At 31.8% G+C, this 27,968-nt stretch overlaps 10 protein-coding genes across 10 annotated transcripts, besides 1 other annotated feature; 5 read left to right on the top strand and 5 right to left on the bottom strand.

Annotated features, from left to right (window-relative positions):
* Nucleotides 1-8: 8 nt before the first annotated feature.
* On the top strand, nt 9-3,711 carry TVAGG3_0691460 (uncharacterized protein; the record flags this gene model as incomplete). The annotated part of the gene is made up of 1 exon (XM_001321138.2): nt 9-3,711. A coding segment is annotated over one exon (3,703 nt), but the record flags the coding sequence as incomplete, so codon positions are not given.
* A 368-nt stretch (nt 3,712-4,079) lies between these two features.
* On the top strand, nt 4,080-4,457 carry TVAGG3_0691450 (uncharacterized protein; the record flags this gene model as incomplete). The annotated part of the gene is made up of 1 exon (XM_001321139.1): nt 4,080-4,457. The coding sequence occupies one exon, from the start codon at nt 4,080-4,082 to the stop codon at nt 4,455-4,457; it is 378 nt and encodes a 125-aa protein (XP_001321174.1).
* Nucleotides 4,458-4,507: 50 nt separating this feature from the next.
* On the bottom strand, nt 4,508-4,861 carry TVAGG3_0691440 (uncharacterized protein; the record flags this gene model as incomplete). Its single annotated transcript, XM_001321140.1, has 1 exon — nt 4,508-4,861. The coding sequence occupies one exon, from the start codon at nt 4,859-4,861 to the stop codon at nt 4,508-4,510; it is 354 nt and encodes a 117-aa protein (XP_001321175.1).
* Nucleotides 4,862-7,779: 2,918 nt separating this feature from the next.
* TVAGG3_0691430 (uncharacterized protein) lies at nt 7,780-8,375 on the top strand (the record flags this gene model as incomplete). The annotated part of the gene is made up of 1 exon (XM_001321141.1): nt 7,780-8,250. The coding sequence occupies one exon, from the start codon at nt 7,780-7,782 to the stop codon at nt 8,248-8,250; it is 471 nt and encodes a 156-aa protein (XP_001321176.1).
* Nucleotides 8,376-8,958: 583 nt separating this feature from the next.
* TVAGG3_0691420 (uncharacterized protein) lies at nt 8,959-9,402 on the bottom strand (the record flags this gene model as incomplete). The annotated part of the gene is made up of 1 exon (XM_001321142.1): nt 8,959-9,402. The coding sequence occupies one exon, from the start codon at nt 9,400-9,402 to the stop codon at nt 8,959-8,961; it is 444 nt and encodes a 147-aa protein (XP_001321177.1).
* Nucleotides 9,403-9,560: 158 nt separating this feature from the next.
* On the top strand, nt 9,561-12,239 carry TVAGG3_0691410 (microtubule binding CLASP family; the record flags this gene model as incomplete). The annotated part of the gene is made up of 1 exon (XM_001321143.1): nt 9,561-12,239. One exon carries the CDS (start codon nt 9,561-9,563, stop codon nt 12,237-12,239), a length of 2,679 nt encoding a protein of 892 aa, XP_001321178.1.
* Nucleotides 12,240-12,684: 445 nt separating this feature from the next.
* TVAGG3_0691400 (spectrin binding) lies at nt 12,685-14,718 on the top strand (the record flags this gene model as incomplete). The annotated part of the gene is made up of 1 exon (XM_001321144.1): nt 12,685-14,718. One exon carries the CDS (start codon nt 12,685-12,687, stop codon nt 14,716-14,718), a length of 2,034 nt encoding a protein of 677 aa, XP_001321179.1.
* An 86-nt stretch (nt 14,719-14,804) lies between these two features.
* Nucleotides 14,805-14,982: a mobile genetic element.
* Nucleotides 14,983-15,169: 187 nt separating this feature from the next.
* TVAGG3_0691380 (aggrephagy protein) lies at nt 15,170-20,159 on the bottom strand (the record flags this gene model as incomplete). The annotated part of the gene is made up of 1 exon (XM_001321145.2): nt 15,170-19,855. The coding sequence occupies one exon, from the start codon at nt 19,853-19,855 to the stop codon at nt 15,170-15,172; it is 4,686 nt and encodes a 1,561-aa protein (XP_001321180.1).
* A 438-nt stretch (nt 20,160-20,597) lies between these two features.
* Nucleotides 20,598-25,596, bottom strand: TVAGG3_0691370 (uncharacterized protein; the record flags this gene model as incomplete). Its single annotated transcript, XM_001321146.1, has 1 exon — nt 20,718-25,574. One exon carries the CDS (start codon nt 25,572-25,574, stop codon nt 20,718-20,720), a length of 4,857 nt encoding a protein of 1,618 aa, XP_001321181.1.
* A 1,344-nt stretch (nt 25,597-26,940) lies between these two features.
* TVAGG3_0691360 (RRM Nup53 like domain-containing protein) lies at nt 26,941-27,587 on the bottom strand (the record flags this gene model as incomplete). Its single annotated transcript, XM_001321147.1, has 1 exon — nt 27,015-27,587. One exon carries the CDS (start codon nt 27,585-27,587, stop codon nt 27,015-27,017), a length of 573 nt encoding a protein of 190 aa, XP_001321182.1.
* Nucleotides 27,588-27,968: the final 381 nt, after the last annotated feature.

The raw sequence follows: 27,968 nt of genomic DNA, 5'->3' as shown, positions 1-27,968 counted from the left end.
TTTCTATTATGAAGAAACAAAAATATGCCATTAAAAATCCAGATTCCGACGAAGCGAAGTTTTTCGATTCATTAACAAAAGAACAAAAATATGGACATATTGATTATGATCCAAAGACACTTGAAAAAATTACGAAGGATGATGTTGATGAATCAACACAAAATTTCTTTAATTCTATCAAGAAATACATCAACAACAGTCAGAGTTTGATGCGACCTGTCTACACAATCATCATGCAACAATCTGATCCGATTGAAATCCATTATCCGATTGTTGTTTCTTCTTTCATTTCTCTTGGCGAAACATTTAAAGACGCTGTTGAAAAAACAAAAGCAATTTGGAGAGAAAAGTTTCCACATAATGATTACAACTTGCCAAAGTATAACAATGTATTATGTATCATTAAATCATTGTTGTTTGACCACAGATTGGCTAGATCCATTTTATTCATCACTAAACACTATGAAAGTGTTCCAGTTGTTAATGAATTCTTGGATGTTTTATCTTATTTCAAGCGATTCATTATCATCAATTTATACGAGAACAATTTCAAGCAGCCTCGTAATATCTACGCCAACAAATCATCTCTCCAGATTTGCGAGCAATTCATGAAGGAAAGATCCAATGAACATTTAATTTTCCTCATCCAAGGAAATAATCCAAGTATAGAATTAAACTTGGATATCGTCAATCAACAGAAACCTTACTCGAATCCTGATGATCCAAGTGATGACTACAATCCTTACACGCATATTGATGGATTTTCTGTTCATCTTAATCCAAAACAGATGCCGAGAATGCATTTCTTGATGGTTTGCAACAAAAAAGATTTGGTAAACAATGTTCCTCTTTCTATGCAGGATAGATTGAACGCAATCACTTTGTCTTTTAATGATTACATCAAGAATTTCGAAGAGTTTGTTGATGCTCAAGATACACTCACACAAAATGATAAAAACGAACTTATGAATAAATTTGAAAAGTTCAAATTCGACGCAATGAGAATCAGAAAAATGTCCCCAGGTGATGATAAACCTTGTAACCACGATCTTTCTGATATCGAAAAATACAATAAATGTGATCTTAATCAAATTAACGTTTGCTCAATGAGCTTCACAAAGCAAGAAATTGCCATTAGTCCTGAAGTCAATTTCTACTTGGAAAAAATTATCAGCCCAGATGAACAAATAAAGATTGTTTCTCCAATAACACTTGAAGATCTTAACAATACTGGAAATGCTATTGATGGAATCATAGTTGTTTGGGAATTCAAGAAATCAAACATTGGAATTCTTAGGAAGCAATGGCTTGCAAAAAAGAAGAAAGATAAGCAGAAGGAAAGTTCGGCGAAAATTTTGATTGAGCATCTTAAAAGATTCAAAACACCTTTAATCTTTAATGGATTTTCTTCTCAATACGAGATATTGTTTTATTTGGGAGCAACTGATGATCAATTTTTCCATATCGGACTCGAATCAAGTCAAAACGATGAAGAATTAAAGGAAATAATTGATGAATTCAAAGCAATTCATCATGATGAAGAAAAATATCACAAATGTATTGACGATGATGAAATACTTAGAGCAAGGATCATTAGATATGGAATGGAACATTTCACAGAAGCTTATGTTAAAGAATATGAAGAGAAAATTAAAAATGACAAAGATCTTAAAAAATGTGTAGAGGAAATCAAAGAGATTAAAGATCCTGCAGTTGAAGACATGCATTTGAATTTGAGCGATTACATTCAAAACAAGAAAATGTGTATTTGTGTCACAAACGATTACGTGAATGATTTCAAATTCGAAACTGAATCAAACATTGATTTTGTTCTTCATGAAATGGTTGCGAATGAAACTATGTTGTTCAATTACATACAAAATAAGAACACAATCATTTCCATCTCTCATCAAGACCATAACGAATTGTATCATTACACATCGTTGATTGAAGATTTCTTCAATAAAACAAAATGTACAAATCATGTTGCCATCGTTCTTCAAGTTAAAGGAACAAAAATCCCAGATTACGTTATTTCGACAAGTAAATGGCCTGTTTACTGGATTGATACCCCATCAAAGAATTTTGGAGCAAATCAAATTGTTGCAATTCATAAGCAAATCAAATCTAAATATTACGATCCACTTAATGAAATAGTTTTGAGTCACTTGGAAAATAAACACAAAAAAATACAAAAAGAACAAAAGGAGATTCTTCGTGAATTTGTTCAAAAGTATATCCAGGAAAACGCTGGTAAATGTTTAAAGAAATTCAACGATCAAAGTAACAAAGATCAAAGTAACAAAGATCAAAGTAACAAAAATCAAAGTAACATTCAAAACTTGAACAGAGTTTTCATTAACTGTTTCTGCAATACTTTGGAGGAATTCTATGATAAATTCTATTTCATGCTGAAGCGCTATGAAGAAATAGCTAAAAACACTGATAATACAGGAAATGCTGATAAATTCAAGAATGAAATAGATTTTATTAAGATTGTAGACAACAAAATGAAATTTTCAGAATTGGATTATCCAACGAAACGATTCATTTTGAGCTTGGATGAACAAGGAATCAAAGGAAATATTGTACAATCTTTCAATTCTGCAAATAATTTTTCAAGTTTATCATATGTTTTCTGTTACATATTTAATCATAATGATAATAATCGATTTGAAGATGAAATTAAGCAAATGAAAGAATTCCTTTCTCCAAAGATGCTTGAAGAAGACAAATTTACTCCTAAACCAAAAGATTCAGAAGGTCTAACAGGTAATGAAATCAAAGCAAACACGATTGATAGGAAGATTTATGGCGAAAATCCTGATTTGAAAGATTGCTTTGAACAAGATGAGACTAAAGACTTGGCAGTATCGAAAATTGATGATACAAACAAGGCCGAAATTAGCTCCGAATACTATACTTTGAAAGAAAAAATCCAAGGTAAAAATCCAAGAAATTTGATTTTTGACCTTTTTGATCATGAAATTCAAGCAGGAGATCGAGCATACACTGATCCACAATTGTTCGAATTTATCAAGTACTACAAAGGTAATTTCTTCAAAGACATGCTCAATGATTTCAAGAATGAGCAATCTTTGGAAAATTCTAAATTCGTCAACAGTTTCTTCCTTGAAAATGAAATTCACTTTGAAGGGCAAGAAGAAAAAGAAGAAAGTGCCAACAAAAATTTGGCACTTTTCATTAACGAAAATTCACAAGAAGCATTGATATTCCACATTGTAACAGCTAGTGATAATAATTACCAATCGACAAAGTATTGTTTGATGACTATCAAATCATTTGTTACTTATTATTTGTTTATGAACGAGAGTTCTGAACAGAAAATGAAGTTTTTGGAAATTTTAGAACAATTTGTCAAACCTTCTAAAGAAAAAGAATCAAAAGCAGAAAGAACGAAACACATTAAGCCAGTTTATGACTTCTTGGAAAAATGGAAAGCAATGTTCAGATGCCATCTCGAAGCTCTTTACATTTTGTGCTTATCATATTCTTATGATAAATTGCTTGGAATTAAATCAAAACTCGGAAGGGATAATTTGTTTGTTGAATTCATTACTGATTTGGAAAAATCTGGAAAAACGGAAGATTCTGGAGAATTAGTTGATTTCAGAGAATATATCAATGAAAACCCTTCACTCAAAGACAGATCTTTCAAAGATCAAATCAATTCTTATCTCGAAGAATTGACAAAGACATATAATTTGATTAGATTGATTTATAACTACAATTTAGAGATCCAAAAACAAGAAAGCAAAGATTATATTGATCTTTCTCAAGCGAAACTCAATGGTTTGTTGTTCGCTATTGTTAAAAATGAATTCGATAATTTCCACAAGTTCCAAGATGGTACAAAATCTTACACGTTGAGTGTTGAATTCAACCCAGTTCAAGTTTCAACAGAGATTGTTAAGAAAATTCTTGAACAGACATCAACTTTCTCTTTCAAGTTCCTTGATTCAGATTTCATTACTAGTATAAGTGATTCTATTTCAACGAACTTAAATCTGTCATCTTCGCTTGGTTTTGATGATCAAGACGAAGCTTTTAGTAAAGAAATGTTAAGAAAGAGAATCTTTGAAAAAGATGACAAAACATCTGAAGAAAATCTTACACCTGATGACAATGAACAAACACTTTCACCTGATGACAAGCTCAAAGCGATAATTTTATTGCTGATGCTTGTCTCAAGTACAGAAACTAAAGAAGAAAGAACCGGAAAGGAAAAATTTGCAACAGCAAAAGCAATTTGTTATGACAGAGATGAAGAGGAATTGACCGAAAATGTTCTTTGGAAAGCAAACTCATCGGGACATAGTGACTATTTTACTGAAGTTAAATGTATGCTGATGGATGAACAGAGTAAGTTTAACAAGACAGCTTATTTCAAGGAATTAAAGAAAATTATTTCAACAAAGTATAATGTTGATATTTGAATAAATGGTTAAAAATATTAATAATGCCCTCTTTTTTTTAATAAATAAAATTACATTCTAGGTGAAACTTGTCTACTTGATGGACGATTATATCTCATCATATTGTAGCGCATGTGATTTATTTCTTTTGCATCTTGAATGACAGCGCAGGGAGCACAAAAGTTGGTTACTAAGCAATCTGTGAATAAACTTAGTGGCATATGTTCCTTGTTACGGATTTCAAGACGAACAGCATATGGGTGGATGAACAAGCAGCATGCAGTAACGCAATTTGGAGTATATGTACTTAACGAATAAGCGTTTGCAAATTGAAGAAATGGGGTGCAAAAGAATCCGCAAACACATAAACAAGGATCTGAGAAGCATGCGAGTAAGCTGGAGTGATAGTGACCTTCGAAACTCATTTTAGTTGATCAAACAAGTCAAATATTTATCACAAAAATCCAAACGTTTTTCTTGCATCAATTGAGAACTTTACATTGCAATTTTACAATCAAAATCTTTTTTTATCAAAAAAGTTATCAGTACATAATGCGATCGTATAAAAATTTTCATTTCAATTTTCAATAGATTTAGAAAAATATTCTTATGGAATTACAAAGAATATGATATTTAGTATTAATAATCAAATTTGTATTAGCATTGAAAATTTCAATTAAAGATTTTAGCTAATTATGCTTTAAAAAGTGATCTATACTAGAGTCAAAATCTCGAGCACAAAAGTGACATTGAATACTTGTAAGTATTGAATTCCCATGTAAACTATTCATTTCTATCGTTTTTTGTAGTCCACATTTCTTCACTCTCGATTTTACTCATAAAAATATTAAAAAATCACTATACAATATATAAAATATATATTTATATGGTTAAAACAATGTTATTTTTGCGAGATTTCATCTGAAATTAAAATTAGGGATTTTTTGAATTTTGAACTAAAATTTGTGATTGGCAAATATTGAATAATCGATTGGAATATGAAAGAAATACTTTAAAATTGAATAGAATGTGCCGATAGAATTTTTCTCACAATTTTAAAAAGTTGTTCAAATCCTATTTTTGATTGAGTTTTTGCAATTGTTATATATCAAGTGACAAGCTAAAAATAAAATTTTTGTTGCACTACTATTTTTGCAACAAATTGTAAATTACGTGCATCCCTTGTATTCCAGTGATCAACATCGAGATTACATATTGTAAGAAATCCTTTTGAAGTAGATCTCTATTTGAATTCAAATTCGGACAGTCTATTTCATGTTGCTTCGTGAGAATGTATATAATTTGCAATGTGAATATTATATAATTGATTCTGTATAAATAAGTAATTATGCTTTAGGAAACTGCTCGGCATTGCATAAGATCTAATCTTATAATAATTTTTTAGATATGTTGAAATATGTAATATTTAGCTTCAATTGTTGCATGCTAAGTTCGGTCAACGATAGAAATTGAGTGGAAATTAATCGTCGAGGAAGTACGATTATGTAAAGTAAAAAATGTTGTGGGATTTTTAATATTATATATTATTTTATAATAAAATTTTTTTGAGTCATTTTAAGAAGCACATATAATTTTTTGAATTTAAAAATTAAAGTAGTGTCAAACGAATTTATCACTTAATTTAATACTCAGATTTCTTAAAATTAATGAAAAAAAGGTTTTCTGAGAACTTTTGAGAATGGTTTTCAAATTCCATTATTGAAAATATATAGGTATTGTATGAAATTCAAACTCTATATTTATTAAAATTCTAAATTTTTAATAAAATAACTTTTCAGAGGAATATGATTTTGAATGGTTGATTAATAAGTATAAAAATGTCTACGATTTTAAGGAGGGAATTGTTCCTTATGAGGTATACATCATAACTATATACCTCATAAGGAACAATTCCCTCTTGATAGCTGGGAAACTTTCTCTGAATAACTTATCATTTGGAGAAAGTTTCCCAGCTATCTATTAGAAACTAAAGGCTGTGAGGCACTAATATATAATCAGTGCCTCATAGCCTTTAGTTTCTTATTAAAAACGAGAAAACTTGTTCGAAATGATAAACAATTTCGAACAAGTTTTCTCGTTTTAAGGAGGGAATTGTTCCTTATGAGGTATACATCATAACTATATACCTCATAAGGAACAATTCCCTCTTGATATCCTGGATATTTTTGAATATATTTTTTTAATTAAAGTTCTCAAAAGTATTATCAAAAGTGATTTTTTAAAAATATCTCCAATTAATTAACTAATTAAAAGTATTATATTTTTAAAATTAAATAGTTTTTCAATTTTTTTGAAGGAATTGAGATACTTCCCACGACAATCAAATTGAGAGGTTTACATTATGACTGATCTTAGCATGCAACACAATATCATTTATTATGGTGTGTCTTTGCTGTTTTTTTGATATTGGATATCAATGACTCTTCTGTGAACGAAAAAATCATATAAATCATTAAATTCTAAACGTAAGCGAAACTCATTCAATTTATTATTAGAATCAAATCTATTTTAAAATTGAGCTATTCGTTAAATCACAAAAGGATACTTTATATTTTTAGTCAAAATTTGTTGATAGGAGCTTATTGGCGCAATCTCCTGATCTTCCTGGAAGCAGCGCACAGACCAGTCAGAAGCGCTCCTTCAGGACCAGAAAAGACTAGAAGGGGCCCTGACCTTGAGAAAGGACCCCCTTCCAGGTCTTTCTCCAAAACATTGTTGTGCCATTGTGGGAAACATGCAGAGGCAATTCTCCCAGAATGATACATTGGCGACCAACACGAGTGAATGGGACACTCTATTCTTTCAATTTTCTCATTAATATTTATCTTTTTTTATTAGATCAATAAATAAACTCTTTTAATGTTCACAATTACATAAATCCATATGAATCAATTCGCTATTTATTTAGTCTCTAATTTTAATAGCTTTTTTGAATCTTGCAATCTAAATAATTAATATATGCAGGTCATTTTATTTTTTTTCTTAATTACATTATATATAATAATAGATTATATGTCCAAATCGAACAAATTGTGAATTTTTACTTTTGAATGGTATTCAAATTTACCCTCTCCTAAGAAAATGCCCCAACAATATATTTAATTTGCTATTAAAATGCTCCGATTTCATTCAATCTTGTTCTTCATATTATAATTAAATATGCATATTGCATAGGGATATTCATTATTTTAAAAACCGTACAATCAGAAATTTCCCATCAATAAAAATAATTTAATTTTCTATATATAAATAAATAAAGTAAAATTTCAACTATTATTTTTTCTTTGGTGACACAAAATTGAAAGATTTGAAATATTTAATCATGGCTAGTTTTGGTTACTTTGGTTATATATTCGTATTGGTTTTTGCCATTATACTTCTGATTTTTATTTTGTGTCGTAGAGGAACAATACAAGGATGCTGTACTCCAGATCATTTACGCACAGATAAAAGAAAATCTTCGAGTTCAAGCAGCAAAAAGCATCGACAACCTCAAGGTAGCGTTCAACAGCAACAATATCCTCCACAGCAATATTATCAACAACCATATCCTCAGCAACCAGCTCAGTCACAACAATATCCCCCACAAAGTTACCCACCACAACCATATCCCCCTCAAAATTATCCACCGCAGAATTACCCACAACAAGAGTATCCACCACAAAACTATCCACAACAAGGATATCCACCTCAACCAAATTCACAGGTTAATGCATCTCAGCCATATCAACCTCCACAATATCAGCCGCAAGCGTATTCTCCAGAGACACAAAATGATAATCCATATCAGTAACAATCTGCACAAATTCAAAATTAAAAATTAAATATAAATTCTATCGATCGGATATAATCAAAATTCGGATCTTCTTTCGGTTTACAATCTTAATTTTATTAAAATAAACACCATGATAGTTTTTTATTTTTCTATTTTATTTTTTTCAGATTTTTGATACTAATCACTTCTCACAGAAATGTTTTTGAGAGTTAAAATAAAGGAAACCTATATTATAGAGTTTCATCAACCTAGATCAGTTGAATATCAATCCTTAATATAGCGGTTTCAAGAATTAACAGGACAAACCAAATGAAACTCTACAGTAGGAAATATTCCTAGAATAAGAACTTTCAAAATATATTTAATATTCATAATGGATAAATAGCAGAACTTAAAAAAAAATTGATTGATTTGCTGAATGTACTATACCTTGGCAGAGTATAGAAAGCTTATCATTTGAATAGAAAGATAAAATTAATGAGATGTAGCATAAATAATGGTTTAAGTAAAAACTATTTAGAGTATGGGTATTCCTCTGGTATTTATTAACAATTACAAATGATAGCTATCATATAACTTTGTATAATGTCTAATTTTTTTTGATTTTTCATACAAAAAAACAACAAAAATTAAAAATTAAATTAGGTTAAAGCTAGGATTTTGTTCAGTCTACTTATCTTTAAGTGTGCATGTAAGCATTAAGATAGAAACAAAATATCAAAATTTTCAATTTGAAAATCCAGCCCAATTGTTTGTATCATATAAATGCATCTTAGTAGTAAGATTGATTGTATTTTCTATTTTATTTAAAACTGAATTAAAATCATTATTTTGTTGATTATTTTGGAGATCAATAATATCTGTAATAGGGGTAAATCTTTGAACAGGCAATTGTGTTTTCTGTGCTATTATCACCCCATCTTTTTCATAAAACTTATCTGAATTCCATTTACCACCACATTTTGAGTTTGCCATATCGACATAGTATAACTTGAATGATGTTTTGAGATCCTTCCAACTATCTTTCATCTTTTTTCTTTCATCATGAGATATCTTTGAAGGTGGTAATCCTTTTAGAACCAAGCAATAGCAATAAAATGGAGAAATATGTAAGAAATCTGTGCAATCAATATTATCCAGTTTATGGTCAGCTTCTGATGAATCAGTCATGAAAATTTTTTGACATTTTTACGCTAAAATCAAATTTGAATGAGGTCTATGCAACTCTAGTTGTCCTACTATATTATCGTGATCTAATCCGATACGAATGTTCATTGAATTGAAATTTTTAAACGTTCATTTTTTTATAAAAATTTCTGAAATTTCGTATGATCCGTAGCAAAAAATCTGCACAAAACAATATGACATCTGCTGCAGATATAGCTAAGGACACGAGATCTGAATTCGAAAAAGCAGGTTTTGATGTTCCTCCGGTAAATATTCGAAATGCAGCACAAGCTTCCAAGGAAATAGAATACCTTTCTGAAAAGATTGCTCAAGGCGTTGAATGGGATGAACAAGTTAAGGCAATAAAACGAGGAATGGGTCTAGTCAATGACGGAGCCTTAGAATTTGATGAATTTTCAGACAAGCTTTCAAATTTAGGACCTGGACTTGTTGCTGGATGTTGTAATTTACGAAGTGCATTAGTCAAACAATCATGTTTATTTATAGCGCAATTAGTTCATAATTTACGCAAAAAATTCGCTGTTTTTGGTGAAGTAATAGCGCCTTTGTCAAAACAAACTACGCATGGAACATTGATTATAGCCGAAAGCTGCAAATTAGCAATTTTCGAAATTGTAAAATATTGTCCAAAGAAAAATGTATTTTTCAGCATTGTTGATTTGTCAAAATCCAAAGCTGGTGAAAATAGACAGATCTCAGCAGATTCTTTTATTCTAATGTTAAATTTTTGGGGAAAACACATTCTTGATCAATATAACGAAATAGTAATGAGAACATTAAGACTATTATTGGTTGACTCACAACCACTTGTCCGGAATTCAGCTAGAATTGCTTCAAAATTATTTGCATCAAAATTCTCGAAATATTCAGAGCTATTTCTTGCAACATTAGACTCCAAGACTAAATCTGCTGTTTTGTCTGCTGAAGTTCCTCCAGGAACGCCTCCAATTAAAGAAACTCAAGATGATGTTCCTGAAGTCCATTGTTCACCTGTAATTCCAATAGAAACTAAAGTATCAGAACATTTACTATTCTCCCCTCATTCTCCAAAATCATATATAGAAGAAGTTAAGCGACAATCTGAAAAAAGGAGACTTGCTGAGCAAAATGGCCTAACAAAACCCGATGAACTTAATCCAAATCAGAGACAAAGTAAGCTTCCATTTAAAAAGAAGCCGAAAAAACAAGTTGAAAAGCCATCAATGATTCCGATTTTCAGTAAAACAGCTGATATAGCAAGATCAAAGTCTCCATCTCAAATTCCATCAAAGAAGAAGTCTAAAATGTCTAACAAACATCGATCAAGCTCAGTAAGAGTCTCAAATTATGGAAATGAAATGAATTTCAGTCCTCATCAAAAGCAGAACAATGATGACAATATAAGGTATAAAAGTACCGAAAGGAGCATTGATAAAAATCCGAAATTATCAGATGAAGAAATCAAAATTAACGAACAGAAAACAACCAAGCGAAAATCAGAACCTATGGAAAAGAACCTTCCGCCTCCAAGGCTTGGAAAGAAGCGAGCATCTTCTCCTGCAAATAATGAATTTACTCCTCTCCGAAAAAGCGCAATCCTGCTTGAAGAAGGCAATGAAAAAGAACTGGTTGATCAAATATCCAAATACCTTGATCAGAATAGAACAAAAGAATTATTTTCTCAAATGAGATATATTGTTCCAGGACTTGTAATTACTCTTAACTGCAAGTCTAGAGCTCTATCTAATAAGTCCATGTCTCTGATTTCGACTCTGATGGATATTTTCCCTAATGAATTTAAGTCTTCTCTTCAATCAATGTTTGAAATACTATTTGGCGGCTTATTAAGTGATATTGTAGCATCAGATAATGAAGAGCTGCTCGAAAATCTTCTCTCTACAATTAGAAAAAATTATAATTCAAATGATCTCATTGCAATCGTTCTTACTCAAGTTCCTTCAGCGAGACTAACTAAATTTGCAGCTTCCTTAACCGAAAATCCTAAAACTGATCTATCAAATTTAGTTGTTGCTAAAAAACTTGCGAAATTAGGAATAATGCACATGAAATCATGCCCAGATGAAGCCCAAACAATACTTGTTTCCATCGCCCGCCAAAACAGAAACGTTCTCACTGACCTTTCCCATGAATATGACCTTCTAACTTCGGAATATTTGAACTCGATTTTGAATTATTCGGATGCGAAATCTCAAGAAAGTCCTGATATTGACTCAGAAAGTAACATAGAACTATTGTGCTCTAATGTTAGACAGTATTTAAGAAATATCAGCGCTGCTGAATACGTAAAAACATCAAAAAAGTTTTATGCATCACTTGTTAATGCAGTTCATCACCACAATGATGTTATTGAAGATGCTGATAAGCTTTTTGGTGTTATGTGCGACTGTCTTGATCAAAAAGGCTGCGATAATTTTGAAATTCTTCTTGAGTGCGCAATATGTCAAATTGATATGGACAAATCAACTCCGAACTCTCAAAAACTGATCAGATTATTAGAGGCAAGAGCAGATTCTGAAAAACTAGTTGGATTTTTCCTTAATGGAATTAATTCAACAAATAAAATGGCATCGCAATATGTTGATGAGCTTTACTCTGTGATTAAAGCGAACCCAGATAAAATTAAGCCTTTCGTTCGGCAGATCTCGAAAGTTTTATGCGATAATGTTAATCATATTAATACATTTGTTCGAAAAAGTGTTGTTTTTTGTATTGCATTGCTAATCCATACGTATGGAGAAATAGCTGAGCAAGTCACACGAGATTTGGATATTTCAAAGCAAAGATTGATTTCGTTATATGTTAGCAAGCTTAATCAATAATAAATTGTTTGTATATTTTAATTTTTGTATTTTTTTTTTATTACGGCACAAAATTAATTTAAAATGAAGACATTTATATGAATATATAATACGTTGGTCATTTATGTAAAGATACAGCTTCTATTTGAGTAATATTAAGAAAGAAGTCTGCAATTTATAATTGAAATTTTCCATTTTTAAGAATATTATACTAAAACCATCAGAACATAATTGTATTTTTATTTGTTATAATTGATTTTATATTGCTATAGCCTCATTTTAGTATCCCTCTTTCAAATTTAAAATTCTGCCTTATTCCCTCAATTTTTGAAAAAGTGCTATCAAAAACATAAATTTTGACTACTTATTAGTCTGACTAAATAAAAATTTCAAAAAGCAAAAAAATATCACTTTTTGTTAACGATCATTTAGTCAAAAAAATCAATTTGATAGGTGAACTTAAATAATGTTACAACAACATGGGGATGTAATTGATGCCATATCAAATCAAAATCAACCTAATGAAAGACCACCACCAAAACACAAAAAATCTGATAAGAAAACTAAACAAGATGTAACAAAGCAAAAAGATAATCCAACAGATCAACAACCTGATGAAAGACCACCACCGAATTATAAAAATTCTAATAAACAAACTAAACAAGATGTAACAAAGCAAAAAGATAATCCAATAGATCAACAACCTGATGAAAGACCACCACCAAAACACAAAAAATCTGATAAGAAAACTAAACAAGATGTAACAGAGCAAAAAGATAATCCAATAGATCAACAACCTGATGAAAGACCACCACCAAAACACAAAAAATCTGATAAGAAAACTAAACAAGATGTAACAGAGCAAAAAGATAATCCAATAGATCAACAACCTGATGAAAGACCACCACCAAAACACAAAAAATCTGATAAGAAAACTAAACAAGATGTAACAAAGCAAAAAGATAATCCAACAGATCAACAACCTGATGAAAGACCACCACCGAAACACAAAAAATCTGATAAGAAAACTAAACAAGATGTAACAAAGCAAAAAGATAATCCAACAGATCAACAACCTGATGAAAGACCACCACCAAAACACAAAAAATCTGATAAGAAAACTAAACAAGATGTAACAAAGCAAAAAGATAATCCAATAGATCAACAACCTGATGAAAGACCACCACCAAAACACAAAAAATCTGATAAACAAACTAAACAAGAAGTTGAAACCAAAATAAGCATACCGCCACGTATCCGAAAATTAAACGCAGACGAGCAAGATGAAATATTACCTATAATTGATGAACTAAAAGATTTATCTCCGGTTGAAAAGCTTAAAAAGATTCCTAAAAAACAATTAAACTTTCTAATAATACTACAAGTTATTCTTGATGCAATCAATATAAAGGATAAAGAAGCAATTGAATATGCAGTTCAAAATGATTATTTTAAACTTAAAAATCCAAATGGTGGAATTTTAACTATGGCTATGGCAGTCCTTGACGAAGGACGTCTTGAATACATCCAATTTTTAGTTGAATGTGGATACAATCCTCAAGATGACATCATTCTTCATGAGTTTAGTTATCTTGGTGATATTAAAGGTATTGAATTTGCACTTCAATATCATGATGTTAATGAACAAGATGATGGTGGAAGGACAGCACTTCACAATGCTGCATCAGCAGGACAACTCGGTGCTTGTAAATTTCTTTTATCACAACGAGGAATTGACAAAAATCCAAAAAACGTTAATAATAAAACACCGCTTGACTTGGCAATTAAAAAAGGTCATCAACAAGTTATTGATTATCTGAGAAGCAATGGATGCACTCCATCATCATCACAAAAAACATTAAAAGCTCCAAATAATATAATTATAATAAATGATGAACGACATCAAACTATTAGCATTCAACAAGATTTATCACCACTCGAAAAACTTCAACAGATTCCAAAAGAGCCAAGAAACTTTGATATAATATTCGAATTACTTGTGGATTCATTTATGAATAATGACCAAGAAACAATTGAATATGCAGTCAAACACGAATATCTGAAGCTTACAAAAGCTGGCGACAGATTAACAAATATTGTTATTGAAGCTGCAAGCATGGCAAATCTCGGATTCATTCAATATCTCGAGAAATGTGGATACAATTCTAAAGATGATTTCATTCTTCATGAGTTTTGTAGAATTGGATATGTCGAAGGTATCGAATTTGCGCTTATAAACCATGGTGTTAATGAAAGTGATAAGGGCAAAAGAACTCCACTTCATATTGCTGCATCAGCTGGACAAATTGATGCTTGCAAACTTCTCTTATTAAAGAAAGAAGTTGATAGAAATCCAACAAACAATCGAAATGAAAAACCACTTGACTTGGCCATTAAAAACAATCATCAAGATGTTATTGACTTTTTGAGTAGAAATGGTTGTGTAAAAACAGAGAAAAAATATATCCATAGTCGGCCCCTAATTCACATAATTAAATAATTATATGTTTGGGTTTTACATATGGTGCACTTGTAGGAAAACCCATATGATTTATGTAGTAAATGTTTTTTTTTTAACAATATTGCTTAAGGGTACACTTACCACTTTCTGACACACAAACTTTCTATCCCAATATTCTAAGGTAAATAGTCATTAACTATGTAGGGGAAGAAGTTATTTTAAATAACTACTTAGTACCTTATATTACTGTTATACTTTTTTACAATCTCAATAAAGATATATTGTAATTTTTGGAGAATGTCAACCTCTTGAAATAAACAATTTTTTTGAGACTCCACTTTAAGGGTGTAATTACACCCCTATGGCATGGCCTTCATTCAGAAGTTAACTGGGATTATGATGAGTGTAAAAGCCCTCTTAAAGTTAAAGGAATGAAATTACGAAATAAACATTTTTTAAGTATTAAAACAAACAATGAATAATAAATATTTTAATTCAAATATTTTTCAGCGTTATCTTCATAAGATTTCAAAGAAATCTTAATCGAATCGATGAAAGAGATGAAAGCATCTTTGAAGTAATTCGCATTTTGGTTGACATAAGAATCAAGTCTATTGAAGATCTTTATAACTTCATCCTTTTCTAGTGAAGACTTATTTGTAAAGAAAGGAATGAAGTGTCTGATAAAATCATCCTCGTAAACGACTTTATCAATCAATAGCAAAAGAATCTGAGACTTTCCTGCATCATTCCATGAGTTATGCTCTGAATCAATGTGCAAATTAAATATAGGATTGTATTCTCTGAAATTCACATTCAAAACATTGTTCAAATCAGAGAAAGATTTGATTTCAGGAAGAGGAGATTTGAGGGATCCGAAATCTCCAAAATACTGGAAATCATGGAACTTTTGCCAAAGGTGAAGTGACAAATTTTGGTTGTCAAATCTGAAGAAAATAAAATTAAAAATAACAAAAATCAATGTATAAGTAAGATCGTTATTTTTCTCGTATATCTCGTCAATAAAAGTAGAAATAAGAATTTCTAAACGGTCAGGAGTCGTCAAACCGCTAAAAACTAAGAAAAGGAAGACATTTTTTATCAGTTCACTTCTTTGATCCGGAGTTTGGCATCTTTCTATTACAGAAGCCAAGAAAGACGATGTAGAATAGAAAATGTCTCTTCCTAGTTGTATTGAAAGCAAAATTGGACAAACAAACCAATAAGGGAACTCAAGAATTATGTTTCCTCCTGAACTATTCATTGCAAAATCTGCCATCGAAGTTAAAATGAATTTCTTGTCTTTGTAGTCGAGACCGAGTGCCAGGAAAGACAAAGGAAGACTCATCTCAGGATAATCATATGTTTGGCAGAATAATTCGTTGAAAACTTGAGAAGAAATCTGCAAAGATTCCAGTTTTTTGACAACAACCAAAATCAAACTCAAATCATTGTATCTCGAGAGTTTCATAATGGCGTGGAAGAGAAGAGATGACTCTTCAACATCATAGTTAATTGATTTAACAAAATCTTGGTAAATCTGCTCTTTTCCTGACATTTTTTCCAAAGTTTTGTCATCAATTCTTACAAACAAATTCAGGAAAACAACAAAAATGTCGTGATTATTTGTATTCTTCATAATCAATTCCTGCAAATACTGCGCATCATTAACATTCGCAAATATAATGCATTTGTTCATAAAAGTGACAAAATAATCTCTTGTCACTTTTTCTTTTCTACATTGACCTTGATTTCCGAAAAGATCAGAAAAGAAGAAGAAATATCTTGATACATTGAATTTTGCATTTATGCGCATGATCTTTGCGTAATAAAGCATGATCTTTTCGAACTCTTTCTTGGAAGATTTCGCCCAAATGAAGAGATTTCCTATAATTGCTGAATAAAAGTATTCTTTCAAATCAGTTCGAAGAGTTTCACAAGTAATCAACAATTTCTTAAATGTATCGAAACAAATCAACTCTTGATGACTCAAAATGAAGTTGATTATCCTTTCATACCCGTCAAAGTCAATGGTGACTGTAAAAATCTGACGCAAAATTGACAAAATGTTGTCAAAACAATTTATATCCGTCAGATTTAATAAATGTGACAAAACATTTGCGTAATTAATTGTTGACGCGACTTCCAAGATGTTTGGATTACTTGTACGTGCGAAAACAGTAACGTTATCAATTTTGATGTCGTTGTTTGTCAACGGCAAATTGGAGCCATCAAAAACTAACGTATTTTTATCGTCAATGTCATTTATTGACGAAAAAATTCCTTTGAAAATTTTGAAGGAGCAAAACTGTCCGAATTGTCTGTTTTCTTGTGATCTGTCTGATCCACCAACAATTACTTTAACTGTGTCACCTACGAAAGGAACAAATTTCATGTCACTGCTGCAGCCACTCATGTTAAGTGAGGTGAAAGTTATAACCTTAATTATTGGATCATTCAAAATTTTGAAAGAGAAAATGAAGTCAGACCAAATTCCGCTGTCCACAGTTCTCATTAAGCAAGCAGTAGTCACTGTGTCTTTATCATCATAAACAGCAAAAATTTGTCCTCTACAGAAGAAAACCGAAATTGATGAATTTTGTTCATCACAAATTTTGAAAAGAAAAACGTTTCCCAACATTTTGTACATCAAAACAGTATCAGTAGTGAATCTCACCTTTATAGAGAAGCTCTTATTAAATATCTCCGCTGGAACTTTCTTTATAGTGAACTGTTCCGGAAGAAATCCCAATGCAAAGATTGTTCCACCATAAGAAGAAGATCTTGCAAATGATTCATCAATCAAACGACTCGCTTTTATTGAGTGTTTGTGTTGTAGCATTTGCGTGAAATGATTCAAGATGTTCTTGTTACATGATATACTAATAATCTTAGATATCAATTTAATGGCTAAATCTGACGATTTTTCTGTCAAATTTATTTGTAAAACATAATTACAAAAAGTGACATAAGGAATATCTGTGTCTTGAGTAAAACACTGAATAAGCATCGAATCAACACCATAATCATGTAGTAAATAAACAGTAGATGTCTGCAAATCAATCATTCTCAGGAAAGCTTCTAAAATCTTTGTAAATCGCTCGGATTGGCCAAACAAAGCAAAAGAAATTGATGGACCAATATGTGTCAAAATTGGCAGATAATGTAAAGTGTCAAAACTGCCACGATTCGTAATTTTTCCGACCAAATCATATGTTTCATCCGATGGCTCTTTACCTTCTGTTTTCATCATAATTTCTACAAGTGTTGTAAAACTGTCACTTTTTAGTTCAACCATTGGAAATTGTAAAGTTAAACGATAGAGAAATTCCAACAAATAATTTTTTGATAGAACTGTTTTGTTGATTTGTATAAGATCTTCAAATAATGATAACATAAATGGTAAATCTAAAAAGTGATGTGACATAACCGCCAAAATACAGTCAATTATTGAATGAGCCAAAGGTGCGTATTCGTTTGATTTAGAGATGTTTTCTGCACACGAATCCAATACTTTTTTAAGGAACAAAAGTGACGAATTAAATTTTTTGATATCGTTTTGTAAACAATAGAAATTTTTGACATTAGGAATTATTTTTAAACCTACTTGTCTGTTGAACAAGAATCTGAAATACAGTTTGGAGAATGTTGATGATGACAAACAGAGGTATTCCGTTTCATTTTGTTGTAAAAGGAAAGAAAGAAAGTCAAAAATGATACATCTCGGTTTCTTGTAGTTTTCTAGTTGATAGATAGATGCAATGAAACAGTTGATGAAGCCATCGTTGACAAGGAACTTCAAAGAAAACTTAGAAATGTTGCAGGAAAACAATCTGACAATAAACTCCGCAATTAAAAGTGGAGAGTTGGAAAATCTGGCAAATAAGTCAATAATAAGTTCAGGGGAATGTCGACAAAGTACTTTGAACAGTTTTTGTCGGCCATAATTTATATCATCATCAATTTCTTCAAAAATATTCTGTGATGACATGCTCATGAGTTTTGATTCTGTAATAACATTATATGAGTTGCTAACACTAGTGACAATCATTAGTTTTTCTATGATTAATATTAATAAACAAGTAAAAGTGATTGAAGAACCTGTATTTTCGTGCATAATGATCTCTTGACATGTCCTGAAGAAAATATCTCTGTAGAAATTTGATAAAGGTATTAAAGAATTCGCAATTTTTTCTGAATAATCCGCTAAAGCTGTTTTGGAGAAAGAAAACTCTGTAGGAAATGTGAAGTTGTATAAAGAATCTGATTGTAACTCCATATCGAAGAAATCTAGAGGTAATTGAAAAACATCGATTAATTCAAAACGAGAATCAGGTTTGTCGTTGTAAACTTTGCCACTTGAAGGTATAAGTGAGTATAAACAATATGGTATTGTCTGTATAAGCGTAACCATGATCTCTTTCGGTGCATATTTACTCATATATCCTAATATCATTAATCCTTTTGAATCTAACGTACTAATATTTTGACTAATAACTTCTCCGATTGTAGAAAGATCTGAATTGATAAAATAAGGTCGTTTTTCTGATGATGCGTGAACTAAAAATGACAAAAGAGCATTTCTTGTTTGGATAGTGATGTTATTTGATAGTACTACTAGTCTAGAAAATATTTTCGTTAATTTCTTTGTAAAAAATTTGGACTTGTCGAAGATTTCGAGTAAATCTAAGGCAGCTTGTTCGGATAGCTTAGCATTTGGATCGCGAAAGAAGGATTTAACAGCTTTCTTGAAACAATACTCAAGTTGGTTCTCTGCTACTCCTACTTTATCTAAAATAGGTTTTATTTCTTGAGAAATGTAAGAGAGTTCTTCTGAAGTTTTAGTATGATTAGGATCATATGCCCATGTTACACTTTGATAGAATACAATTAATAACTGAATGGATACGGAATACCGAGAATCGAGTAATTCTTTTGGAACAGGATCGAATAAGTGTTCGTCGACAACTAATTTAAAGCCCATTTTACGTAATATATCAACTGATTTCATTTTATTTTTCACATCTTCACCTAATTCAAATCTTTGATTTTTATCGAGATTTGGAATGCGTGGGATAATTGTTAGTTTAATTGCCTCGTGAAGATCACCTGCAAGAGTGTTTGCGGCGGCTGCAGTCTCAAGAAGACTTTGAATTGGATGTTTTCTTGAGCGCATTCTTTTTTTTTTCAGGATTTTCGTTATTTTTTTATGAGAAATCAACAGAGTGTCAAACAATTCTAGCGGATGGTGAAATGAGTGTCATTTGTTCCTTATTTGTTTCTTGTATTGATGATTAGATCACCCTTTTACTTTTCTTTTGTTATAGGAAAGATGATATCAGAATGAAGAATCTGACGGATTGATTCTCAACAAAGGATAATGCTCTGTTCTCGTCTATAATGGATACTTATATGCCTTAACTTTTGAATTTGCTCAATAATTATTTTGAAATTTGATCAGCTTGAAATGTCATTGTATATTATTATATACAATTTACCCTCATTATAATGCATAATTTTGTCAAAAATTTAGTATAGCAATAAGCGAGTTGCCAAAAAATTCAAGATTTTATAACACTGTTGAAATTTTGGATAATTTAATTCATAGTCTTACAAATACATAGTGACAGGAATCTATAAAGCACAGCAATTAGTCAATAGAACTAACATTTTTTGATATAGTAAAATATTACTCAATTTGAGAAGTTAATCATATCATATTAGTTTATTTGAAAATGATTAAAAGCTTCTTATTGACTCATTAAGATATCAAGATGAAAATTGTTATTGATTTAATTTATTTTGAGGCAATATCTTAGCTTGAATTCATAGTATATTCATATTTCCTAAAGCATAAAAATTTATGAGTACAACAAATACATCTCATCTAAAAATCAAAATTGATTTAATCTCATCTTCTATAATTAAGTTAAATAAATGATTAATTTTGTAAGTATACATAAAACAAACAAACATTTATATAAATATAAACTATACAAACAACAAAAAAATATAATAAAAAACAAATAAAAAGTAAATCATTCGTACTTTGGCATGAAAACAGGAATTGGAGCGTGAATCTTCTTCATCAAAGTCATTTGCATTGCAGCAACAAAAGCAGTAGCGTTATTCAACAGTCTCAAATGTTCTTCACCTCCAATCTGTCTTTCTTTGTTTCTCTTCACGATGTCGCTCATTTCCTTGAAACAATCTCTAACAGCGAAACTTGGAATGAACATGAAGAAAGAGTTCGGAGCGTTAGACAACAAGTTCTCAACCATTGTTGGCATCTCGCACAAATCAGTGTAAGTGAACACGAACAAGTATTTGGAAGAAGTTGCCATTGCCACTGATCCCGGCTTAACTTCTTCGACACAAATGAATTTGTACTTCGAGAGATAGAAATCATTGTTTTTGTTGGAAGAGAAAAGAGGGAACGGACAAGGCAATGTTCTTTCCAATCCTTCAACATGTTGTTTCGGAAACTCTGAAGCACCAATTGCTGAAAATGTTCCTTGGCAAGCTTCAGCAGATCTTTGGATTCCTTCCTGTCTTAACTGCAACGGGTTCATTGTTTCTCTTCTGAAAACAATCATCTTCTGGATACCGCCCATGTTGTGACTTGGTTTCATAAACAAAGCAGCGTACGATGGCAATCTAAACACAAGGTTTTCTTTGAACAAAACTTCTAAAGGAAGACCATTCAATTCTCTACTTGTTATGAAATAAACAGCGTTTCCTACACATGGATCGATGTTGACTAATTGGCCCTTTGGTTTTGAGAAGACAAGTTTTTTGTCGCTTGGCAATTCGTCGGGAGTTATTGCGCATTTGTACTTCAAATTCGGACAGTTCTCCAAAAGATCTCCGAACAAACTTTCCTTGAGAATTTGAAGATCTTTGATCCCTTTCTCGCCTTGAATAAACTTGTCGCCAGAGCCTTTCTTGTCAACGTAAATAAAAGAGAAAAGTGCCTCAAAAACTGACAAAGGAAAACTGTCAGCGGAAAAGTCAATTTTGACATTTAATTGGTCGATTGAAATATTATTCAAATGAGAAAACTGTTTGAATTTCATGAAATGCTTTGTTCCTGAACTTGGCACGTATGTGAATATAGCTGTAGACAATCTCATCATCAGTATAACATTGTTTGCAAGTTCGGAATTTGATTTGGCCGCTTTGTAACTTAAATCCAAATTTGTCATGTTTTTGACTTTTTGAGCGGTTTTTTCAAGCATGACACAATATTTTTTGTTTCTCATGTGAAGTGAATCCTGGTCAATCTTCTGCTGTTCGAACAATCTTATGTTTGCTGAGATAGCTCTGAAGATTGCTATGAATGATGTCTCTGAATCAGTGAAGTCTCCGTCGTCGTTCTTTAGATATCCTCCTTCAACCAAAACAGAGTTAAATGATGGCAATTTCGGATTTGCCAATGTCAAAGCTTCTGTATCCATATCCAATGATCCAATTACTCCTTTCTTTGTTCCCATTGATACATTCCTTATTCTATTAACTAAAAGAGTTCTTAAATCATTCAAAATGTCATACAAAGCAATTCTATCATTAATGAAATCAGAGTCAAAACAACTTAACGTATCACATAATATTTCAAGAATTGTTTCGAACATTCTCAATGTAGAATTAGCAATAACTCTTGGAATAAATCTTCCGTTATCTGAGTACTTCATGAAGCAGTTAAATGCGTAATCGAAGTACGTTTGTGCCAATTCTTTTCTGTTCTTTATTAAGTTAAGTTTTGCTAATAGTGCTTGAGCGTATAAAATCAATGTTGGCATCATTAATTTTTCCGCGTTTTTCTCTGCGAAATACAAAATTCTTGAGCATTCATCAGCGAAATTCTCAAGAGTTATTACGTGTTCAGCGACTTTTAACTGATCTCCTCTTGGTTTTGCGAATTTGCATGTTGTATCTAATACAGGTTGTGTGACAACAACTGTTGCAAATTCAGTTTCTTCGCCTGTAATATCGAAGAAATGTCTCAATAAAACATCACAGTATTTCAGTGCAGCTTCAGTTTCTTTCCTTATGCAGCCAACTCTTTCGAAATAAACCCTTGCCAAAGCGAAACAACTCAAACTTTCATTAGTTAACTCTCTTTCATTATAAAGTTTGTTTTCATCCTTGTATTTCAAGTATCTGCTTTGAATGTGATTCAAATTTGTAGACATCGAAATACTCGATCTAAAATTCATTTCGCTCAATGCAATTGCGAAACTTTGTCCTCTCCAGAAATATCCGTATCCCAACGCTCTGTATGATGATTTCGCGTGAATTACTAATTCACTCCACGCGTGTCCATCTCTGAAGAACCTTCTGTGCAATGAACCGCGCGTCATCATGTTGAGAACAGCTGTTGAATTGTCAAATTGCGCACCACTCAATAAAGAAATATGTGTTGTATTCGATCTTTGGTCGTGGATGTCAAAATTTGGCAGTTTTTCAATGGCTTCTTCGTATTTATTCGATTTCAGGAGTAATCGAGAATCCAAATAAGCCAAAACTGTTCTGAGGATCGGTGCTTCCATTGTTGATTTAAATGCATCCAATGCTAAGTTCGCTTGTGAAAACATTCGTGCTCTTATCAATGTATCGATGTAAGAACAGCAAACTAACATTGTATTGATGGCATTCGGGTTTGGATTGAACTCGGGGATAGTTAAATGCTGGCTGTTTCTGTATCTCTTGATTGTACCACTGGATTTCGAAAAAAGTCGGACATTTCGCTCGTTTGATGCGATGTTGTAGGAATTTCGAAGTAAAAAGGAAAGAACGGATATCGCGAGATGGAACATGCCGTTCTCGAAGTATATTTGTGCAAGAATCTGGCCGATGTAGAGAGATTCGTCGATTCTTTGTTGAGTAATAAGAGATTTGAGGCTTTCGGAGTAGAAGAAGCAGGCACGGACTGTATCTCCGTTTCTCTGGGCTATTTGGGCTATGGCTGTGGCACTTGTTGAGTCATTGACGTCGGATAAGAAATAATTATCTAATACAAGTGAAGCATGGTAATATCTATCACTGCGCTCGAGTGTTTCTGCAAAGAAGAGAACAGCGGAACGTACTGCAGGACTCCTGACGAGATCTGGCATCTTGAGATAAACTAATCTGATTATTTCGAACATTACGTCGCAGGAAAAATAGCTGTCGATATCTATAGCGGCTAGAGCTGCTGCAAAGCCAATCCTGAAGGCAAAGAATGGTGGGAAATTCTTAGTTTTGTATGCATCCCAAAGATAAGAAGCTCTAAGTACTCTATTGAGGATAGGATGATTGGAAAGTACTATTGGTGGCTTTGTTGATAACCTTTGGCATGTAAATGGTGATCTTCCGTTGGCAACTAACTCGATATCTGCAGCTGCCAAGTAATTAACGATATTTTCCTTGTATTCGACCTCTAGATCTGGCATTGGCCTTCTGTGTTCAAGTGGATCGAAGCTTGACCTGTTAATTGGGTCACTTGGAACTAAATCTAACAATCCTTCCAATGGATTGCCCGAGCCGGCACTCTTAAGGGCGTTATGGGCCATGTACTCAAGTTCAATGAGGTTTGGGAAGATACAGCCCTTTGTAATTAAAGTATTTGATGATGTGTTCAAAATCTGAAGAATTGGGTAGTAAAGATGGAAAAACTCGTTCTGAGGAATATTAGGAAGTGATTGTAATAACGCATTTGGATCTCCAATCAAAGAATATAATTTTATATAACTTTGCGCGTTGTATATGCCTTGGCTGATGTTTGCTTCTGCTTCATTGACTATTGGTAAGAACGGAGCTGACGTAGATTCTCTGAACGGGTTTAATTTTATACTCTTGCGCCAATCAAGTGCAGCAAGTGACTTTTTCTTAAAAATTGATCGTAGGGAAATGATCCAATCCGAAAATGCTGTAGTAGAAAGCTTCGTTTTGTTCTCTTCGTCAAAATAATAAGTAACGGTTTTTGGAGGAATTGTAACTGACACAGAAATTGTTTCCTGCTTCATGGGAGCTACAGAAAAATCAAGTGGGTTCTGTGGTTTCTCTTCGATTAATGTAATAAGGGATGTAGAGAAGTTTTTGGGGATATAAGATTGCTTTTGCTTGACGAATTCGAAAAAACTATCACTGAAGTCATCATCACTGTCTGTTGAGCTTGAAACCTTATTAGATATTGTTAAAATATCGTTATTGTAAGCGGCAAGGCTATGGAGTACAGATGGCAATATAGGGTGCTTAGGGAATATGGTCATCATATCAATCGCTATCTGTAAACCGCAATTTTCTATTGTACAATCAGGGAATAAACAAATTAGAGGGGGATAAGCATTGATTTTGAGGAATTCCTCTAATGTTGATAGATAATAGTAACAAGAAACACTATGATCTTGTGTTGATTTAGCTAAACAATAATTAATTAACATCATAACTCTCGAATCAATCTTAATTTTCGTAAATCTTTCGAGTATTTTCCTATCTTTCGATATTAAGAATTCTACAAGAGTCAGTTGTGCACATACTAAATCGTTAAAACTTGTTTTATCAATTGGAAATTTTTGAATGTTGCCGATTAGATATTGTTGTAGTTGAGAAATGTCATTTGGTGAAATAATTTTATCCGGAATAAAGTTTAATGTCCCTTTATATGGTTCTGGTCTTTCGTATTCTTTAAGTGCGGCACAAATCATTGTGATTCTGGATGAGGCATCAGAAAATCCTACTATGTTAAAACGCTTTCCGGGTTGAGTAAGTGCAACAACGGGAGTCGTTTGTAGCGATAAAGGCTTTGCCTCGTCGGAACTTGTTGAAAAGAAATTACCATCATCATCAGTTAGTTCATCTGGTGGCGTAATCCTCTTCTCTGCCTTTAAACCAAGAACGATCTTAGGATTTTCCATACCAAAAAAAATAAGTTAGTTTTTTATTTCTTTTTTTTTAGAGGAATTTGAATACTTACACAAAAAGTTGTTTACAATACTTAAATATTTGAAATAAGTTTTCACATTTTTGAGAGCATCAATCACAGCTTTTTAAACTATATGTTATATAGCTAAGTCCGAAATTTTGCACATCCTCAATCCCCACATTGAATACTTTTCAATACAAACGAATTTAAATAAACATACTTCATTCCAGTGTGTAATAAGGATTTCAGAAGTTCTTTATTAATTTTCTGTTGTTTATTTAAAATAAGTAAGGAAATATAATTAGAAATGATTCTAAATAGTATAAAAAGAAATTAGAGTTAATGTGCACATTGCTATTCTCACAAAACTGCTCACAAAGTTTGAGACTGATAAAAAAAATTGATAATGCAAATTAACATTTCTTTTTGATACTCTATAACTACGCAGAAGAAACAACGTCCATAAAATATTTTATCGTTTTTTTTCATTGGCATATGAATATTTTTATCACTAAAACCTGCGACTAGTCAGATCAATTATAAGCCTTTAATAAGTTTGTATTTTGTATATTATTGCTATATTATTCATCGATCTACATATTTTAAAGATATTACAAGATGATTTTGGGCGAAGATAGAACCTATTAATCAAAGGAGAGTGAATCTTTGGTCACCTTTGGTTAGGTTCCAAATAAATTTCTTTATGCTGAAAAGAAAGCCTTTATTTCAAGCAGAATTGAAATCCAAATATTCATAAAATTGCAAATAATGAATTATGGAGAAGATAATCTTTCGGGTGTTTAAGCATTGATTAATTAAATGTGTGTCATCCTTCATTTTGAAGTCAAGAAAAATTGAATTCATCTTGGGATCATTTTAATTAAGAAAGACTCTTCGCTGTCTTTAATATTTGCAATGATTTGAATTAAAAGATCGTTTATTCATCGAATATCAAAGTTATTGAAGACCCAAATATCATTGGTTTGGAATCTTTCTAAATTACTGAACTATTTTGGTATAACACTAGGCATGAAATTTCATGTGAGCAGTATTATTGTATTTGAGTGTAAACGTCTATTTCCAATAAGTTGTTATTCGTTATTCCTGATGGAAATCAATCACCGCTGTTATTTTCAGAGAGAATATTATTGAGATAGTTATGATTTAAAGCATAAATTCCTTTTGATAACTTCAAAGAGAATTTAGTTTTAAAACAAGCAAAAAGATGTAAATGAATAAGCATAATAAGATGATCGTAAGGTTATGGTTAACTTATTGGAGCAATCTGATGTTATTATATGATAAATTTTGATGAAAGTGATGGATAAAAAGAAAAAGTTATTATGTTGTAGAAGCAAGTCAATATGAGATTGTATTAAGAAAGTACAAAAGTTTATTCTCTATTTATAATAAAAACAAAATCAAAGAAAAATTATATAAACATGTAAAGAAGTGACTCCAAGAATAGCTGTATCTGAGTTAGAAGTGACAGTTCTTCGGTGCTCTCTAAAGTGTCTAATTCTTGTATTTCTTCTTGCTCTTCATTCTCTTTATTCGCTTGATGTCTTCCCATTCGTGCAAATACCGCTGATCTACCATATATCAAAATTGGCTTTGAATTTTCCTTAACTGCGCGTTCGGCCTCAGTCCTCTTTGAAAATTCAAGCGAGATCCAGTTGCACGCCTGATACTCGACACTAATTATTTCTCCATATTTAATAAAGTAGTGAATTAGTTCATTTTTGGAAATAGTTGAATTTCCGTAAACTGTTATCCACCCAGAAGAAACCGATGATAAATCGCTGACTGATTCGTGAAGAGTAATATCGTATAATGAATTTGTTGGAGGTTCGCCAAGATATTCAGGACCAGTTTTACCGAATAATGCTTTCTCTGACATATTCCTGAAGCTACCTCGTTTAAGTCCTCTATCAGAGACCTTCGCAGTTGCTATCTTTGGACGGAATAGACGAGTTTCAATCCACTCTGAGGACTGGGGCAGCATCTTGTGTCACTTTTTGGAATTATTCTTGATTGCAGACACGCTTTGAGCCATCATGTATCAATTATCAAGATCGAATGTTTATATGCTGAAATGCTATGATTCGGATTCAAAAATGATTTTCGATGATATGTTTTTGGTCGTATTGAAGATTTTCATTTTTGAATACGAATCATAGGATTTCAACATATAAGCAATCGATCTTGATAATTAATACATGATGGCTCAAAGCGTGTCTGCAATCAAGAATAATTCAAAAAGTGACACAAGATGCTGCCCCAGTCCTCAGAGTGGATTGAAACTCGTCTATTCCGTCCAAAGATAGCGTCCAAAAAAATCTTTTGAAATAAAATAATACATCAATTTCTCTCGATATTAATCATC

Source organism: Trichomonas vaginalis, chromosome III (assembly GCF_026262505.1).
Source record: "Trichomonas vaginalis G3 chromosome III, whole genome shotgun sequence".
Lineage (NCBI taxonomy): Eukaryota > Parabasalia > Trichomonadida > Trichomonadidae > Trichomonas > Trichomonas vaginalis.
The sequence above is the reverse complement of the archived record's forward strand: the minus strand, read 5'-3'. Positions and strand labels throughout refer to the sequence as shown.